Here is a 17,600-nt window from a genome sequence, read left to right on the forward strand (position 1 = left end):
AATTTTCCAAGCATTTAAAGTGATTCTAATGCAGGTGGTTCACACAGATCAAACTCTGACCATTTTAAAGGACCATATCTTCCTCTCAGTTAAAATTCTAAGCTTATCAGAGCATAAATAATTTTTTTTTTTTAACACTGAAAATTCGGGGCTGGGGTTGTGGCTCAGCGGGGGAGCACTCGCCTAGCACGTATAAGGCCCTGGGTTCAATCCTCAGCACTACATATAAATAAATAAATAAATAAATAAATAAATAAATAAATAAATAAATAAATAAATAAAAACAAAAGTACTGTGTCCAACTAAAACTGAAAAAAAAATATTAAAAAAAAACCACTCAAAATTCAACAAGAATGTCAAAACTATATTAAAGTGCTTTTCCCCAAATGCTAATAGCTTAAGAGCATTAAAATAAATCTAGAGCCTTTGTCTGCCCCCGCAAGTAGAACCTCATACGTTAAGACAGAAATTGTTAGTACAGTGCACTCCAAACTACAACACCCATAATACCCTCCTAGGTCTGAACTCCAAAGACAAGTGGAAGCGGGGAGGGGCTAGGAATTGTGGGTACACGGAAAAAGTGGGTCTCGACTCGATCTCCCACAATCCTTTTATACTTGCGTCTTTCCGCCAATGCCAGTATTGGATCCCCGCCCCTCCCAGGAAGAACAGCCTCCAGCGACCTCAAACTACAATTCCCATGAGGACAAGGGCTTGGTCCCCAGGCTTCCCTGGTGACCAATAGGAGGTGGCCCAACGGCCGCTGTGTAGGTGAGAGTACAGACTTGGGCCGGAGCGCGGGGCCTAGGCGGGCTAGCGCGAGACGCGGAGTGGAGAAGACACTTCTACTGCGTGGGGCGCGGTGAGGGCACTCGAGCCCTGGACCTGCCGCGCCCGCTCGATTTTCCGCGGCTGTTTAAGGAGTAGCGCTTCGGTAGCCGGGGAGCTGGAGGTCAGAGAGGCAGAAAGCCCGATGGCTGTGGCTGGGGACTGTGGGACTGAAGGGTCTAAAAGGAGGGTGCTTCCGGGGCCCGTGTCTTCAGTGCCTAACTCCGCCCAGCTCCGCCTCTGCAGGGGAGGGGGTGTCGGCACCGGGAGGAGGGGGTGAGGATCAGTAACCTCAAGTCTCGGGAGCGCACCCGCGCTCTTTCCTCCAACTTGCCTGTTTTCTTTGTCCTTCACAAAGCGGTCCGGGTCCCGCTCCCACCCCGCCACCCTGGTTTTTGCCTCTCAAGAGGACCAAAGTTAGGGTTCGTGACAGGGTCTTCCCTAGGCGGCGTCTAGACTCTTTCGTACTGCTTACAGGAGTTGAGTGACCGCTTGCCTGAATTGCAGTTCAAGTTCGGGCATCCACCCCTCCCAATGCAAACATTCCCCATTTTCTCTGGGGGTGTGGAAATTCTTTGCCATGCCCGGGACGTGACTTTCTGTCAAATTTCTCTTTCTACCTCAGTGGTGGGATTAAAAAAAGATCCCCATGTCTTTACCGACCCTTCCAGCCACCCACCCCTTCCCTAACCAGGACTTTGGAGTGGAAAGGGTTTCCCTTCAGTATCCAGAAGGGACAGGGAACTGACGTCGGAAGGAATCTTGCTTTAAAGAAATAATGTGTTGAATGTTCAGTGCAGTATTCCTGGGAGACTGAAAGGCAAATTAGACCTATTTAAAAACCCCAGGGGTTTAGAGATTTCCAGCAAAGACCGATATCACTAATGTTGATGAACATTTAGGGGCACACAAACTTCAGAATAGAGTGACTGTGTGAAACAGACTGTATTCATTATTGTATTGTTACAAACGCAAAAAGTGCTGAGGGGCTAGTGAAAGGACATACTGATAGGGGTTGTGGGGTTAATTTATGGGAGTTGAAGCCTAACCCAGGAAATGCTGAAACCTTGAAACTCAACTGTCTTTCAGAACAATCTTGGTAGGCTTTTTGAAGGAGGTTAATTTTAATTTGGGCTTCAAAGGAGAAAAGGGGATTTGAAATGAGCAGAGGAGAGAGAAAATGCTTCCTGCTACTGGGGTTGGAGTTTAAGAAAAAGGGATAGAAGAGGGGTCTTTGTGTGACAGGTGGGCTTGCCAGATTGAAGTAAGAGGTGTCAGCAGGAATATATTGGGAAATAGTGTTGAAAAACTTGGGATCATAATAACATGGCACTTTGAAGAATCCACATAGTTTGGATATTATTCTGTATCAAATAAAATTAAAGACAAAAAAACTAAGATTGGGTGATTTTTCTTTTCATCCTAGGGGAACCTGATTTGAAATCAATTCTTGAAGAACACAAAGAAGTGTGGTGGTATGTTCCAGGTGTGAGTTTAATTTAAATCTAAGAAGAAGCTTGTCTTAGAGACATTTTGTTGGTGGCTATTCTTAGCTACAATCTGTAGTTCTCAATTTGAAAGCCGGGTGACATAAATTTATTTTCTTAAGACATACATTTGCTTTCCTTCTTCAGCAGATTACCTGCAATGTATTCTTCTCATTGGGTGACAATAATGACTGCTATTTATTGAACCCATATAATGTCCCAGGCATCATCATAAGTACTTGTTACATTATCTTAAGTGTCTTACAATGTATGTACTATTCCAGTTTTTTTTTCCTAGAAGAAAAACTAAAATGCAGAGAGAGTAAACAAATACTTAGTCAATGTCACATAGAATATAAGGAGCTAGTTGGGATTGTAGTGTACAGATTTCTGACTCTAAAGTCAATGCTCTTTCCACCATGGTTTGCTCTGCCTCCTCCTCCTCCTCCTCCTCCTCTTCTTCTTCCTCTTCCTCTTCTTCCTCTTCCTCCTCCTCCTCCTCCTCCTCCTCCTCCTCCTCTTCTTCTTCTTGAATTTCCATTTGTAGTAGAGAGATTATTATGAAGTATGGTTGATCATCCTGGCAGAAATCCAAATGATTCACTTTGAATTTCTATCAGAATGTATCTGCTGTAAAGTAGCTGCCAAAATCAAATTAGCTTAACTACTATTGCAACCATAGCTAATTGTGTCTGCCAAAACTATAGTGAGTATGGCTAGTTCTGAATTAGATGGTTCTCTTTATAAAATATGTCATGCCTCTGAGCGATTTAGGCCTGGACAGCATTTTGGGTTTTATTTTATTTTAGCTTTTATTTATTTATTTAAATATTATTTTAGTTGTTGATGGACCTTTATTTGCTTATTTATATGTGGTGTTGGGAATCGAACACAGTGCCTCACATGTAAAAGGCAAGCGCTCCACTGCTGAGCTACAACTCCAGCCCCTTGTTTTAGCCTTTGAAAAAAAGTGACCTGGGTGATTAGATCACCTCCATGACCTCTACCCAAACAAATTGTTGGAGGTACTACAAAGTACAAAGTATGAGCTCTCTCTGGGTCTAGTTGGGGAGATAGGTGCCCACAATTCTTAGGGGTCAGTATGTGGCTGTATAAGAGTAGGACGTATTTGTTAAACATTGAGAAATTCAGCATGGCTGGATGAAGATTGTTTGGGAGAAGCAAGGTATAATGGTAGAAGAATCTGGAAAGATACATCAGGGCTGATTTGTGAAGAATCAGATGCAATGCTAAGAAGTTTGGGTATGACCCCCTAGGCCCAGCGGCTCACCAAATGTGTGCATCTGCAAGTGGTGGTTACATTATATTTTTACAAACATTTTAAATTTTATTAGTTTTATATTTAAATGTACCTTTTAAAAGATAAATATAATGAAGGTTAGTTAGGATCTGATTTAATAAAAACAAAATTAAACAATCTTAAGGTGCTTTAAAGATAAATGTTAAGTCAATAATTATGTGAATATGGTAAAAATCACAAAGTTATATTCAAATAGTCAAAATGTGATAAATACTGTTTATACATAGGCAACCAAAAAAACATGAAAGTGTTTTGGAAGAGGGGTTCCATGATCATATTTTCCTATTTGGATGATGTCAGTAGGAAGGATGCCTGGAGGGAGACATGACCATTTTAGGAGGTGGGTGCTCTGTTCTATAGAGATGAAAAGGATCTGAGAGTAGTGGCACATGAGAACAGAAACAGATTTGAGAAACATTTAGGAGACAGCATTAGTAGGACTTGGTAGATGTGAATAGTATCATATGGGTGTCAACAGAATTTGTTTTAGAAGTCCATATGCACCACTTGTCTGTTATCTTTTTTATTCTACAATAAGCATAATATTACCAAAACATGCTATGTTTATATGTGCATTGATGTAACAGTGGAGGCTATTTTCACTGTTTAAGAGTTGATTTTGATTATACATAATCATTCTTCCTGTCTTATTGAGTATTCTTGAGAGCAGTGGATCATGTATTCAAGACACTGATAAAGAATATGAATATGATATGTTACCCCTCACCACACTCATGTGAATGCACACACAATGCAAGATTAGGCTTCTGGTTTCCACAGGACCCTACACTTACCTCTATTCCAGCTTGCACCACACTGTGTCTGTTTGTATGGATGTTTCTGTCTCTTCCACTAGACTGTGAGCTCCTTGAGGGCAGGGACCAGGTTTCATTCATCTCCATACATGTAGTATCCAGAAACAGCATTTGGCATATAGTAGATAAGGACAATGGGCAGCCGTGAACTATTTTATTTAGAGGCCACATAAGTTCAGATTTGTGATTTATAAAAATCATTTTGTTAGTATTGGTGGAAAATGGATTAGAAGAGAGGCAGTGATTATTGGATGTAAAGAATGAACCGATGTAGTCACATGAATATAATTCAGGCCCTTGGTAGCACAGAGAACCAAATATCATGACAAGATTACTTGTTAGCTACATTTAGTACTCTTGCTGAATAAAGTAGTAAATAAAATGTCCGTGATTTCATTAGTTAATTTTCTTATTTTTTCCCACTCTTCCTTGTTTATCTTACATTTTTTCCCACAATTTACACTTGTTAGGTCTGCCCATTGCTTTGCTCCTTTTGACAAGTTCATGTTGTTCTTGCCCCAATACTTTGCCAGGAAACACTCCTCCTCTCTACCCAAGATTCCATTCTAGGAATCACTCTCAAATCCATCTCCTCCTAGTCAGAGACACTGCTAGTGGAACAGAATTTGATAAAGCCCTTCTGGAGAGCAATTTGTCAAATTATCAGAAATAACCTACCATTCAATTTCTAGGGCTCTGTTTTGAAGAAATAATCACAATGTTTCCAAAAATTTTGCTCCCAGCATGCCTATCCCAGAGTTGTTTATAATAATGGCAAAAACAAAAGAAGAAAAAAAAAGAACATCTTAAATGTCCAATACTAGGGGTTAGAATAAAACCAATTGTGGTTCATCTATAGAATGAATTTTTAAGTAGCTATGTAAGTTCATATTACTAAAGTATATTTAATGATATGGAAATTTGTTTATAATATGTTAAGACAAAATTCAGGTCATAAAACTGTCAGTACAGAGTGGTAGATTCCAGTTTCAATACATGCACATATCCCACACACACCACACACATCTGTGTATACACGGAAAAAATTCCTGAAGTGTTGAGTACACATAAAAATATTAATAAGGGTTTGTTATAAAAGGTAAGATTATGTATGACTTCTATTTTTACCTTTTGCATATTTTAATTGTCTAATCTTTTACAATTATATATTTGTTATTATTTTTTAAGAGAGAGAGAGAGAGAGAAAGAATTTTAATATTTATTTTTTAGTTTTCAGCGGACACAACATCTTTGTTTTTTTTGTATGTGGTGTTCAGGATCGAACCTGGGCCGCATGCATGCCAGGCAAGCGCGCTACCGCTTGAGCCACATCCCCAGCCCCAATATTTGTTATTTTTTTAAAATTATCAATTTTTTCCCATGTCTACCCCTATTTCCATTGCCTTAATGTAGGTCATATGTAGGCATCACATCTAGCTTGGTTTACCATTGGCTCCAGCCTGCCTCCCTTCTAATCCATTTTCCACCAATACTGACAAAATGATTTTTATAAATCACAAATCTGAACTTATGTGGCCTCTAAATAAAATAGTTCACGGCTGCCCATTGTCCTTAGGATAATATCCAAACTTCTTAAACTGGCTTATAAAACCTTTGAAAATGAGCTCCCTGCTTTCCTATCCAGCATCAGTTTTTCCTCCTACAATTTATCTTGGGATCTGATGCCAGTGCCAAACACATAACAGGTATTTAGTTCATGTTAGACAAATGCTGATGTGAATTATATGAGTTAACATTTGTGTGCCAGGCAATCTACTGGTATTTAATTTACTCCTCAGAATAAAAATATTAAATACATATAATAGTTATTCCTATTTTACAAATGAGGAAGACTGATTTCAATAAGTAAAACTAAGAAAATTTATCATAATAAAGAGCATTGTTTAAAGAAAAAAATCAAAGTCCCTGCTGTACCTCAGCAATCTTCATTTTCCTACAATCCCTGCTGGTCTTTGTCAGCATGAATACAGACTTTGTACATTCCCTTGGGTAAGTTATATGTGACCACAATATAACAAGAACAGCCTCAGACTGACACAATCTTACCATGTTATGGATCACATTGTGCTAATGTACAAAAATCATTCCTTTGTGTATGTAACACTTCATGCAAGAGAGATGGACTAGCTCCAATTGCTGTGTTTTTCTTTTGGTTTTGAGATTCTGTGCTGGGATGGGGATGTCAGCAGAGAGCTACAGAAAACTGTGATAGAATTGAATGTACAGGAAACAGTGTGTCTCATGGGAGCTGATGTCATTGGTTAATTTATTTTTTAAAATGTCATGTAGATGTATTTTTCAGCAATCTGTCCCCAGGGAAGACCTTGGTTGAATTCCACAGTTAATCCTATTTACAGAATACAGCCCATGTGTGCACTATATTCTTGCATTGTTAAGTGATCTTACACATATGTAGTGGATTACCATAATGGCATACAATTGAATGAATGTAGGATATCATATTTTCTCTACAGAAGTGTATCAGTGATCATATTGTCACTTAGGACCCTAAAGTGTGATCTTTCCTTCATTTTCCTCACAGATAGTATCCGTTTTAATTATAAAATTAAATGATCTCTAAAGGACAGAAGTTCTAAGCGTGAATCATCTGAATAAACTAATATTATTTCTTAAGAAATTATCCCTTTTAAATACTCTAAAAGAATCTGTGGTTCTCCTGTTCCATGAACAAATGATTGGAATATAGAAATCATAATTAGGGTTTCAAATCATTCTATAAATTATTGTAGGCTTACTATGTAAAAATATACACTAGATATTCAAAAATACCTCCTTTTAATGCCAGAGAAAGAGAAAGAGAAAACACACACACACACACACACACACACTCACACACACATATACATACACACACGAATGAACATTCAAGATTAAATGAAAGAAAGAAGATTTTAACAAGCAGACCCAACATCTAAGTAAAAATTTACTCAGCTGAAAATTGGGCTGTGTGCCAATGGGAATGTATCCATTTTCCCCTCTTCCCTATCTCTTTCCTTTATGGGACATCTAGGCAAAAATGATCCACCAGATAACTGATAAGCAAATGATCTACTTCTCTGTTTACAAACAGTATGAGAGAAGGAACAGTGACTTTCTGTGCATCTAGCTCTGTACAAACCTGGTGGTGATATTGTGAGAGTTATGACTGTGTCAATTTTTCCAGGGTTTCTGTCTCTGCTGCAGAGATTTGGCAGACACCTCAGACAAATTTTATGTCTCTTAAATCTTCCTCAAGCTTGGCTTGGCTTTTAGATTTATATGTACAAAAAAGTGAAGTGTTTACCAGTTTGACATTTTTGAAGATCAAGACAGACTATGTTTTTTTTTTTTTTTTAATTCAACATACACCTCAGTTTAATGTATAGAAAGGACTAATTGCTTTTTGTTATTTGTTTAAAACAGCCCTGATGTTTACTTTTCAGAAGTGGCTACTGATCATATGTCTAAACATTTATATTCCAGTCCTCAGTGTTACTTCCTCTATTTCTTGCCTGCAAAGTATAATGTTTTGCTGAAGTCTTAATTTTCCTTTTTTTTGCCTTTACTAATAATGTAGTATAAAGCATTGTAAGCTGGGAGGTATGATGAAACAGATTGACAATCTAGAAGGAAAAAGGAGATATTTTTATTTGTTATCAGCTTTGCCTCCCTTTTCTTTTTTGGTGCTCTGTTTTTCAGTGGTCTTTTAAAAATATTATTTCTTGGCATAAAAATCATAAATGAAAATAAGAATTGGAAAACATTCAGTGACTACCCATTTATAGGGATGGTTCAAATCAAATGAAAGTTTGGCTGAAATTCAAAAGGGTTGAAACACTGTATGGAGAACGTTATATAAACAGCATTGCTTCAGTGGTGACCTGTGAAAGATAAAGATGGGGAAATCCCCAGTAAGGGCCCTTTTTCCAGCTGCTCTTTTTATTAACAACTGCCAGTGAGAATTTCCTGGGATAGAAACTGTGTGTGGTAAGGCCCCATGACTTGTTCTCCTATCATTTCTTCTACAGCTGGGTCCTCCAACATACTTCACTATGATTATTTTGGTAAGTCACATAAGATTCTAATTTTCACATTTCAGGAGACACTGAGTTTGAAATCAAGGGACATTTAATGTTCAAACTCATCCATTGAATAGATATTGAGTACATATATAGGACCAGACCTTATGCTAAGCACTGAGGATATAGTAAGGAATTAGATGTAATCCCTGCCTATTCTTAAGGAGCTCATATTTCTAGTGAGGGGGATAGGTGGACACTCAAGCCAGTTATCATATTCTAATGTGAAAAGGGCTGAAATAGAGATGTATGGACCAGGTGCCCTGTGGATATGGTGGAGGGGATTACTGCTGGAGTGGGAAACTTACAGACCAGACTAATTGTGCTGAATCATAAAGAATGAGTGGGCATTGCCTAAACTCTAGGTAGACAGAATGGTGATAGGCAAGGATTCCCAGCAGAGGGACCATTAACATACAAGAAAGTCACATGAAAAAATAGTTTAAAATAAGGTAAGATACTGTATGTGAGGCACTGGGAATGTGGGAAGAAGGATATGAATCTGGAAAGATGTCCCATGGCCAGTTAGAAAAGGAAGAAACATGCTAAGAAACATGACTATTGTCCTGTTGGTAGGGGTGACCCAGCACATGGTTTGAAAGAGGGGAATAACATGATTGTATTGGAGGATGGGCTTTATGGAGGGGGGATACAGGATACAGAGTAAGTCCACTTTTTAATTTGGTAGTCTTTGAGAGGTTTTATCCTAATCACTTGCCATTGTTCAACAATGCCATTTTTGTTAGGTTCTCTTTTAATATACAGAGGTCACTTTGAATAATTGTTTCCTTCTGCACAGAGGCCATATCTTCCTGTACTCCTTTACATGCTACTTAGCTGAATATTCATTTTTTCCAATTCAAATCAGTGATCCCAGCACTAATTGGGATTTGATTATCATGAAGGAAATCAGTTTCAGAGCAATAGCTTCATTGCAGAAACATTGTATTTATTGCTTGCTGAGTCAACAGGGCCAAGGCAGGCACTGGTCAGCTCTCTGTGGGGGCCAAAGGAGAGAAAGAGAGAGAGGCTGAAGAAATGTCAGGAAGTATTTGAAAAATAGATAGCATCCAGAATGTCGAAAATCCCCATTGTTCATGTCCAGATATGGGAAGTAAGTATAAGGGCTAGAAGTATATAAATATAAAACAAATACATGTTGAAGGTATCTATGCCCAAATTGTACTATCTGGCCAATCAGTTTTAGATTATTGTCTTTCTCTGACTCAGACACTATAAATGGCTTCCTATTATTCAAACTCTTCAGCCTGGCATTCTCTGCAATCTGGCTCTAACCTACCTTTCCAATATTTATACTTCTCTCTTAGAATTCTGGTCCAGCCATTTACTCTTTGAGATATTGGTTGGCATTCCCTCACCTACCCTGTGAGCTTACTAAGGGCAGGAGCTATGTATTTTACCTCTTTGGGTTCTCCCAAGTACCTAGCATATAGCAGGACACCCAAGGCACCAAGGGTTGATTATCATTGTCCCCCACCCTTATTTCCAACATACCTACTATTATTGACTTAATACCCTCTGTACTAAAAATGTTTATTGAGACATTATGTGAAAGGGCTAATTTTTCAACAAATTTTTTTTTTTTTTTGGTACTAGGGATTTAACCCAGGGATACTTAACCACTGAGCCACATCTCCATCTCTTTTTATTTTTTATTTTGTGGCAGGGTCTCACTAAGTTTCTTAGGGCCTCACTAAGTTGCTGAGGCTGGCTTTGAATTTGTGATCTTGCTGCCTCAGTCTCCCGAGTCACTGGGATTACAGGTGTGCACCCCCATGTCTAGAAACAAACTAACTTTCAGAAAGTTGCAAGAATCACATAAGAAGTCTTATGTACCATTCACTCAGATTCACCAGTTTTTACTATTTTTCCCTGTTTGCCTTATGGTTCTCTATATAAATATGATTATTTTGTTCTGAAGCATTTGCATTTGAATAAGCCATATCCTTTACCCCCTCTCCTTTTTTAACCTTTTATTATGAAATTTTCAAATATATAGACAGAAAAGTTGAAAAACTATAATGAACACACAGATGCTCATCATTTATATTTTATAATTAACATTATACTTGTTTTTTTATGACCAATCTATCCATTTATCTATCTTATGCATTTCAAATTGAGTTGCAATGCCAATACTTTCTGAATTCTGCATATTATTAACTAGATGAACAAACTATTTTGTCTTCTGAATCAACCAAATCATTCAGTCATACATGCATTGGCTGTGTTGCCAGAACTCTGGTCTCTGTTTGTGTCTGAAATCTTTTTGACCATGGAACTTGTTCTTTTATCAAAAATTTTGAAAGGCCTCCATCTCACCTTGTGTAGCACCAGGCATATGTTTCATACATACCAGTTGATGCTGATGAGCAGACACAGAGCGAAAAAGCCAGTAAAGAAACACAATAAAACCAGAATAAACTGGAGGAAGAGGAGAAAAAAGGAGTGAGAAGGCCACAGGCACATGGGAGGAAGTGAAGCCAGGGCTTGAAACACCAGGGAAGAAGGATGCCTCAGATATTCAGTACTTCTATCTCCTACTTCCCAGCCCTCTTTTTATAAGGAGAGGTTCCCAGAAACTAGGGACAATTGCTGCTTAGCAGAGCACATGACAACTCTCCTTGTTACCTCTTAGGTACCACTAATTAATTATTCATGTTGCTTCATGAATATGCAATTCAACCATAAGATATAGTTTGACTTTGGAGGGTGTAGGTAGGCTACTGAAAATCTCTTTCAAACTCCATGTTACAGCCAAAGAGCACTTGAGTTCGATGAATACTAGTTTCCTTTTTCCTTATAATCTTTTTTTTTGTTGTGTTGCTTATAAATACAAGGATAGCTTTAATCTGCATTATTGAACACTGGTTTTGTGCTGAGTAGTATGCTAGTTGCTATCACATCATTGATACTTTCCAATAACCTGATAATGTAGTGTTCATTCTCCACTTGCCAGATAAGAAAATTTGAGCCTTGGTATGGTCTTTTCCATAAGCCAGAATTCAGAAAATTCAAGTCTGTCTAACTCCAGAGCCTGGTAGCTGTAACCATTGTACAACACTGTCAGATGACATTAAAAAAAAAGCCAACCAAGTATAAATGCAAGGAAGTCTACTTTCACTGTAGGGAACTCAGAATGTGACATATTCACTAAGCAAGTCCAATTTGGATCACTGAATCAAGAAATAAATATGTCTTTAATCATTAAAATGTTGGCATAGTAATGGATTCAGATTGTTTGAGTTCAAATCCCAGTTCTAGTTCCATCACTAACCAGTCAAGTGACTGTCACAGTCATTTAACATCAGTTAGCCTAAGTTTTCTTGCTTATAAAATATAGCATATAGCTGTATGGTGGGGACCCATTAAAACAGTTAATGTGGGGCTGGGGCTGTATGTGGGCTGTAGCTCAGTGCTTGCCTAGCACATGTGAGGCACTGGGTTTGATACTCAGCACCACATAAAAATAAATAAATAAACAAACAAATAAATAAATATAATGTGTCTACCTACAATTTAAAAATATTTTTATGTAAAATCCCATACCACACCTGGCATGCAATAGGTGTTCAGCATATTCTAGATCACTCTCATTCTTTTCTTCTTTTTTTGTGGGGACCAGACTTCTTACCTGTAGCTTTCACTTGAGGAAAATGAACTGTTCCTGAAACATTTTTTTGAGGGTTGATTATTCCCAAGGCTGAACAAGAACAGTGGCCAACTCTCATGTGAACCATATTTCAAAATAAGCTAGAAACATGAACCCTAGGAGGATTCAGGTGGTCCATTTCTCTGCTTCCTGGAAATTAGGGCCAAATTGTGATAATCTATTTTGGCACTAGACTAAATTTTACAATTGGCATGGACTATTAGATTTGGGTATTGGCAAACCCATCCCAGCATTTCAAGGCAAGCAAGCTGAGTCAATGAGAGAAGTGACTTGAACAATTTCAAACAGTGAAAAAAATTAGTAGAGCTCAATTCTCCTGACTCCTTTTCTAGTGTTCATTCTTTGGTTCATCTATGGGTTCTCAAGCAAGTGAAACCAAGCCTTGAAGTGTGCTCTTCACAAGAGCTGGAACTGTTTGGACTCTCAGGGATTGGTACAAGTTTGATTGATTCAGAAAATATGAAGCTTTGTTCTGGTTCAAATTATTTCACTAGTTTTTTTATTGCATTCAAACTGTTAACATTTCTTTTTTGTTTGAGGTTTAGCAAATTAGTGTTGTTTCTCCCTGTTTAGGTTCATGGTTTGGTTCAAATTCTTGGTTCTTTGAAATCTTTCTTTGGGATTTTTGTTTTTGACAAAAATACTCAGAATTCAAGGTGGCTAATGACAGGAATTCATTTGAAAAGATCAGTCATGCTTGGTGACAGCTTTGTGGAGGAGCTTGGGTGGTTTAGGAAACCATTAGTGCTTACATTATGGAACCTGACATCAGGATAAAGAAACATTGCAACAGTTTTTGGTGTTTATGTTTGTGTATTTATCAGGATGCTCTGATGCTTTCATTTCTATTCTTGCCAATCTGGGTTGAAACTGCTGCCTCCACCTCATTGCATTTTGGGACTCTGTCAGTCATTTTCTTGATATGAGCCTAATATTTTGACTATGGGAAAGAAACTAACTAAAATTGTCTTCCCTGTCCTTTTCCCTTTACTTTGGACCTTCTGAAGAATTTGGGGAATGTCAATTTTAAGCTTAAATTTGCGGAGTTAGTTGCAATTCTCAAAGGCAGAGCAGCATAATCCTGCAATACAGCCTTTGTTTCTTCTTTTACCACTGTGAAAGTCTAGGGTAGGCCCCCTTGCAAAACCTGAAATTAGGCTAACACCTTTCTTAGTGGCCCATAATGCCACAAGTGAAGCTGTGGTAGAGAGTTGTAGTGATGAGGCCTCTGAAGAACTGTATCCTGCCTGCTTGGCTTTCTGCATGCCACAGGATAGCAAGTTCTGATGCTAGGGCTGCCAGTACCTTTTCGAATTCTTAACTGTTTATGTAAACAGAAAGCTAGAGTTGCAGCTGTGGTAGTAAAAGGGCTATTCCTACTATCTTTCTAAGAGGAGGTGAGATTTGGGATGAACCTAGCAAGTATTTCTGATTAGAAAGTTAGTCCTCACTTTAGATTCATTCTCTTTATTCTTCCCTCTCCTTCCTCTCTTCTCTGCTCTCTTCACCTCTCTTCACTTCTTTCCTCCTAGCTCCTTCTTCTCTTCCCCATTTTATTGGCTCATTTGGTCTTAGCTACCAGTCACTTAATGCTTTGTGATTCACAGACTCCATTTTCTCCATTGATTTAATATAGATTTTGGATATATATTTTAATGGCATTTTTAGTAGTGGCAATGATACTCAAAAGGGCAATTAGAAAAAAAAGTTTTCTTTCTTCTTGCAAGAATTGAGCTAAGCACTTGCTTGAGGACACAGATGGCACTGGAGGGGGCCAAGAGGATCTGACATCTGATATTTCTGTTATAGCCCCCACAATTTTTTTGATTGCTTCAGATTTGGTCCATGTGGATAGACACACACTTGGGTAACCATCATACAGATGGAAATCAGGACATGTGGGATTTGGCTGAACCAAAGGTCTTCAAACATTGCCTGGATCATTTAGTGCCCCAGGTGTGGCCACCCCAGGACTTCGTGTGCTAAAATTGTGTCCCAGCTTAAGCCAGCTGGTCACTGTATATGTAGTATCAAGGCAGCTTGGAGTCTCATAAAGCATGACTTTGGATTTTTACCTTGTGGATTTAGATTTAGCTAATCAATTCAAATCCTTTCTCACACACTGGACAGAGAAGATGTACCAGGTAAATAGAAAGATTTAACAAAAGGAGGTGCTTGACCCATAGTTTGCATCCTAGATGAGGTGTAATACCAGAACATATAAAGAAAAATGGACCAACTTCCAGAAATGAAAGATAGAATTAGAGGGCTCCAGTCTCTTTAAGATGCTTATTATATGTCACATTTTAAATTTTTAAAAAATTCCCCTTTTGTGGAATTTTAAAAACAAACTGGTTCTTTTTAATTTCAAAATTTGAAGAGTGAAGCAATGTTTAATGAAATTATATTGGCCCTTTCTTTTTATTTGCCTTATGTGATAGAAGTGCCTCACTTCAATCATTTAAGCAGAACTTGTTTTCTGTGTAGTAATAATAATACCATACAACTGTATATCCCTTTATAACTGACAAAAGTCTTGTCATATCCATTATCTCATTAACTTTCACAATAATCCCATGAAGCAATCAAGATAAGTAGTATTATCTTCAATTTATAAATAAGGGAACTTAGGCTCAGAGAAGTTAAGTGACTCATCCAGGATCATACAGCTAGAAAGATATAAAACTGTAACCTGAACTCAGGTTTCCTGATACCCACTCCCAATGCTCCTTCGATTGTGTCGTGTTCCCTCCCTAAGAAACTATCTGCTTTTTGTTCCTACTCATGATTAATTTTAAAATATGTCTGAAAATGTGCTTCCATTTAGCAGATGAGTAAAACTGAAGCACTTACAGGTAAAGTGACTTCTTATAACTAACAAGTGGATCCTTTATCCCGAGCACTTGGCTTTTTACCTTGACTTTAACTGAACTATTTTTAGGTAGCCATACATTTTTTTCAGTGTTAAATATATGCAGGAAAGTTGTGTGATCCACTGATTATAGGTGTGAAAGCTGCACCTGGGGAATGGGACTAGGGATGAAAAGTTAGCTTAAAATAATTAGCTTCTTGCTTTTTTGTTAAGAGATGTCATGTTCAATAGAATTTAATTTCTTTATACTTCCTTTGCTTCCAGCCTTTTAAATACAATTCTTTAGGGAAAATTAGCAAATATTCATTCTGAATGTTGATTTCCCAGGAACAAGGGTAGCCAGAGGAAAGAGAAATTGGAGGGGCGACTTTCTGTGCCCTGTAAGAGTGGGCAAGCTTTATTTTGTTTAGAGCTGAGAGCTAAGATTTCTTCTAAGGCATGCAAATCGCAAAGTTCTGATTTGTCAACTGCATGCTGTTTCTTTAGGCACTGATGTATGAAATCCCGAACGAATTCTCCGATGAACATACTGCTAATTGCTTCTCCACCTGCTCTCCAACCTCCTCTACCCCACCCCCTCCACTCCCAATTCAGCCTATAAGTGTCCGTCATTGGAGATGGATGGTGACACATGCAGTAATAGCAATTCATAAAAGCCAGTTCCAGCCCTTGTCTTCAAGGCTCCTGGATTTTCCACTGCCTGCTTTTGTGTAAGTGAAGTGGATGGAAGTGCTACTGGCATCAGAATCCACCTCCCTATGCTCCGTTGCTAGAGCTCAGTTGCTCGGCTGGAGCTGAGCTAAACAGAAGCATCGGATCTGAGCTGAATTGTGGCTTTTTTTTTCCTCAATGGGGAGGTGGGTTAGGGATAGTGTGTAGTGGGGACTTGGGGTGCTTTGGCTTTTCTTTTTGTGGAGAGAAGAGGGTAAAGAGAGAATAACTCACAGTAGGATACAACGTGAAACTGTTCCCCGAAGAGTGTCACAATGTTCCTGGTACAATATACAGGTATAGTATGTTTCATTTTATCTGAAATTTCCCTTTTGTTTCAAAGTGCATTTCTCTCTTGTTTTTTTCCTCGCAGTTCAACTGTACTGAAGGACAAATAGGATTCTAATGAGCTAAACAAAATAGCTGCATAAAATATGCCTGCCCCTAGCTATAATGTTAGTAGCAGATTGCTGGGTAAAAGCTGGGTTTTCTGTTAAATTGTTAGTCCCATCCCTAAATTGTGCACGCTTCTCTGCTGTTTTGTTGTATTGAATTTCTCAAGTCTTAGGTCTGCAACTGGTAGTATGTGATACAGCTTAGAGTGTTTGCACAGAAGACACAGTGCTTTGGAAGCAAAAAGCAAAATTTAAACAGTTTATTGTGCTTCTCTTGAGTTTTTTAACTCCTGTTTTTATTAATTGGTTGTGTAGATTTGTCATATGGATAAGAGTGAGAAAACTTCAAATAGGAAGCATTCCAGAGCACATCTGTTTGGTAAATTTTATTTATTTTCATTTCATTATTAAATTCAGGTTGATGAACATTATATATTATTGTTTGTTTATTCTCCTGCTAGAGGAAAAGTGTTGGAAACAGCAAGGCTAAAAATGCCAGCCTCAAACCATCTGTATTATAAAATATCATTAGATCAGAAGTGTCCCTTAAGTATTCTTGTAGGCTGTCAGAAAAATACTGGTCCATAATAATAAAAAACTTAAAGACTCTGATCAGATATTTGTGAACATTTTTCGAAAAGCTTCTTATACAGCAGTTAAATGGAAAGAAAGGACCCTTGAAAATGAAAAACTCTGAGAAAGTTTCACTTTCTTGCAAACAGAATGGAACAGAAGCTTAGTTTCTCCAAACACATGTTTTGATATGTTCGAATATCATTTATTGTCAAGGACTTTCATCTCCATTCTTGCTTTATTATCCTTAAAATATTGTGTTCCTGTGCTAAAGAGCTAAAAGATCATGTTCTGTTTTGATGTGTGGTTTGACAGTTGATTTCACTCCTCATTAATTGGACAGCATACAGATGATGTGGAGAAGTGAGTGAGTGACAATATTTCAAGGTTACGTTGAAGAGCATACAGTGAACCTTAGTGCCTGGACCAACAGCTGCTGAATTGAATTGTCTGCAATTAAAGCAACAGCAGGTTTGTGTAGTCTCCCTGCAGCCCGTTTATTTGAATTTATAGCTTTGGTTTCTTCTTTGGGTATCAGTTGGTTTGCTTTGCTAAGTGTTGGAAAGTTGTGCTTGCTGGATGTCTTCCCTATACTCCAATGCATGCTTGACTCTGGAAGAGCCATCTCTGTATGTTTGATTGTGAGAAGTTGTTGAGGTTTTTCTCATCTGGTTAAAACCACAGACTTTCTTATTTTTTTCCACTACAAAATTAAATAGATATTTCTTATGGAAAATATTGTTTTGTTCAATACATAGAGGTTTCTCATGGACTGATGTTACTGGTTTAAGTTTCTGGCAGTGA

The 17,600-nt window shown here is 38.0% G+C and overlaps 1 protein-coding gene across 12 annotated transcripts in view; it reads left to right on the forward strand.

The window, feature by feature from the left end:
- The first annotated feature begins 754 nt into the window (after nt 1-754).
- Enox2 (ecto-NOX disulfide-thiol exchanger 2) overlaps nt 755-17,600 on the forward strand; it is a 309,809-nt gene continuing 292,963 nt past the window's right edge. For 6 of the 12 annotated variants that reach the window (XM_058571364.1, XM_058571386.1, XM_058571359.1 and 3 more), the window contains exons 1-2: nt 778-952; nt 2,255-2,314. Coding sequence is in view for 1 of the 12 variants with exons in the window: in XM_058571356.1 (XP_058427339.1) it covers nt 16,104-16,125 (22 nt within the window). In the remaining 11 variants the exon portion in view is untranslated. The other 6 variants (XM_058571373.1, XM_058571379.1, XM_058571371.1 and 3 more) reach the window with 5 other exon arrangements.

The sequence above is a fragment of the Marmota monax genome, unplaced genomic scaffold (assembly GCF_021218885.2).
Source record: "Marmota monax isolate L192 unplaced genomic scaffold, Marmota_monax_Labrador192_F-V1.1 WCK01_AAM20220418_F8-fsc00054, whole genome shotgun sequence".
NCBI classification, from domain to species: domain Eukaryota; kingdom Metazoa; phylum Chordata; class Mammalia; order Rodentia; family Sciuridae; genus Marmota; species Marmota monax.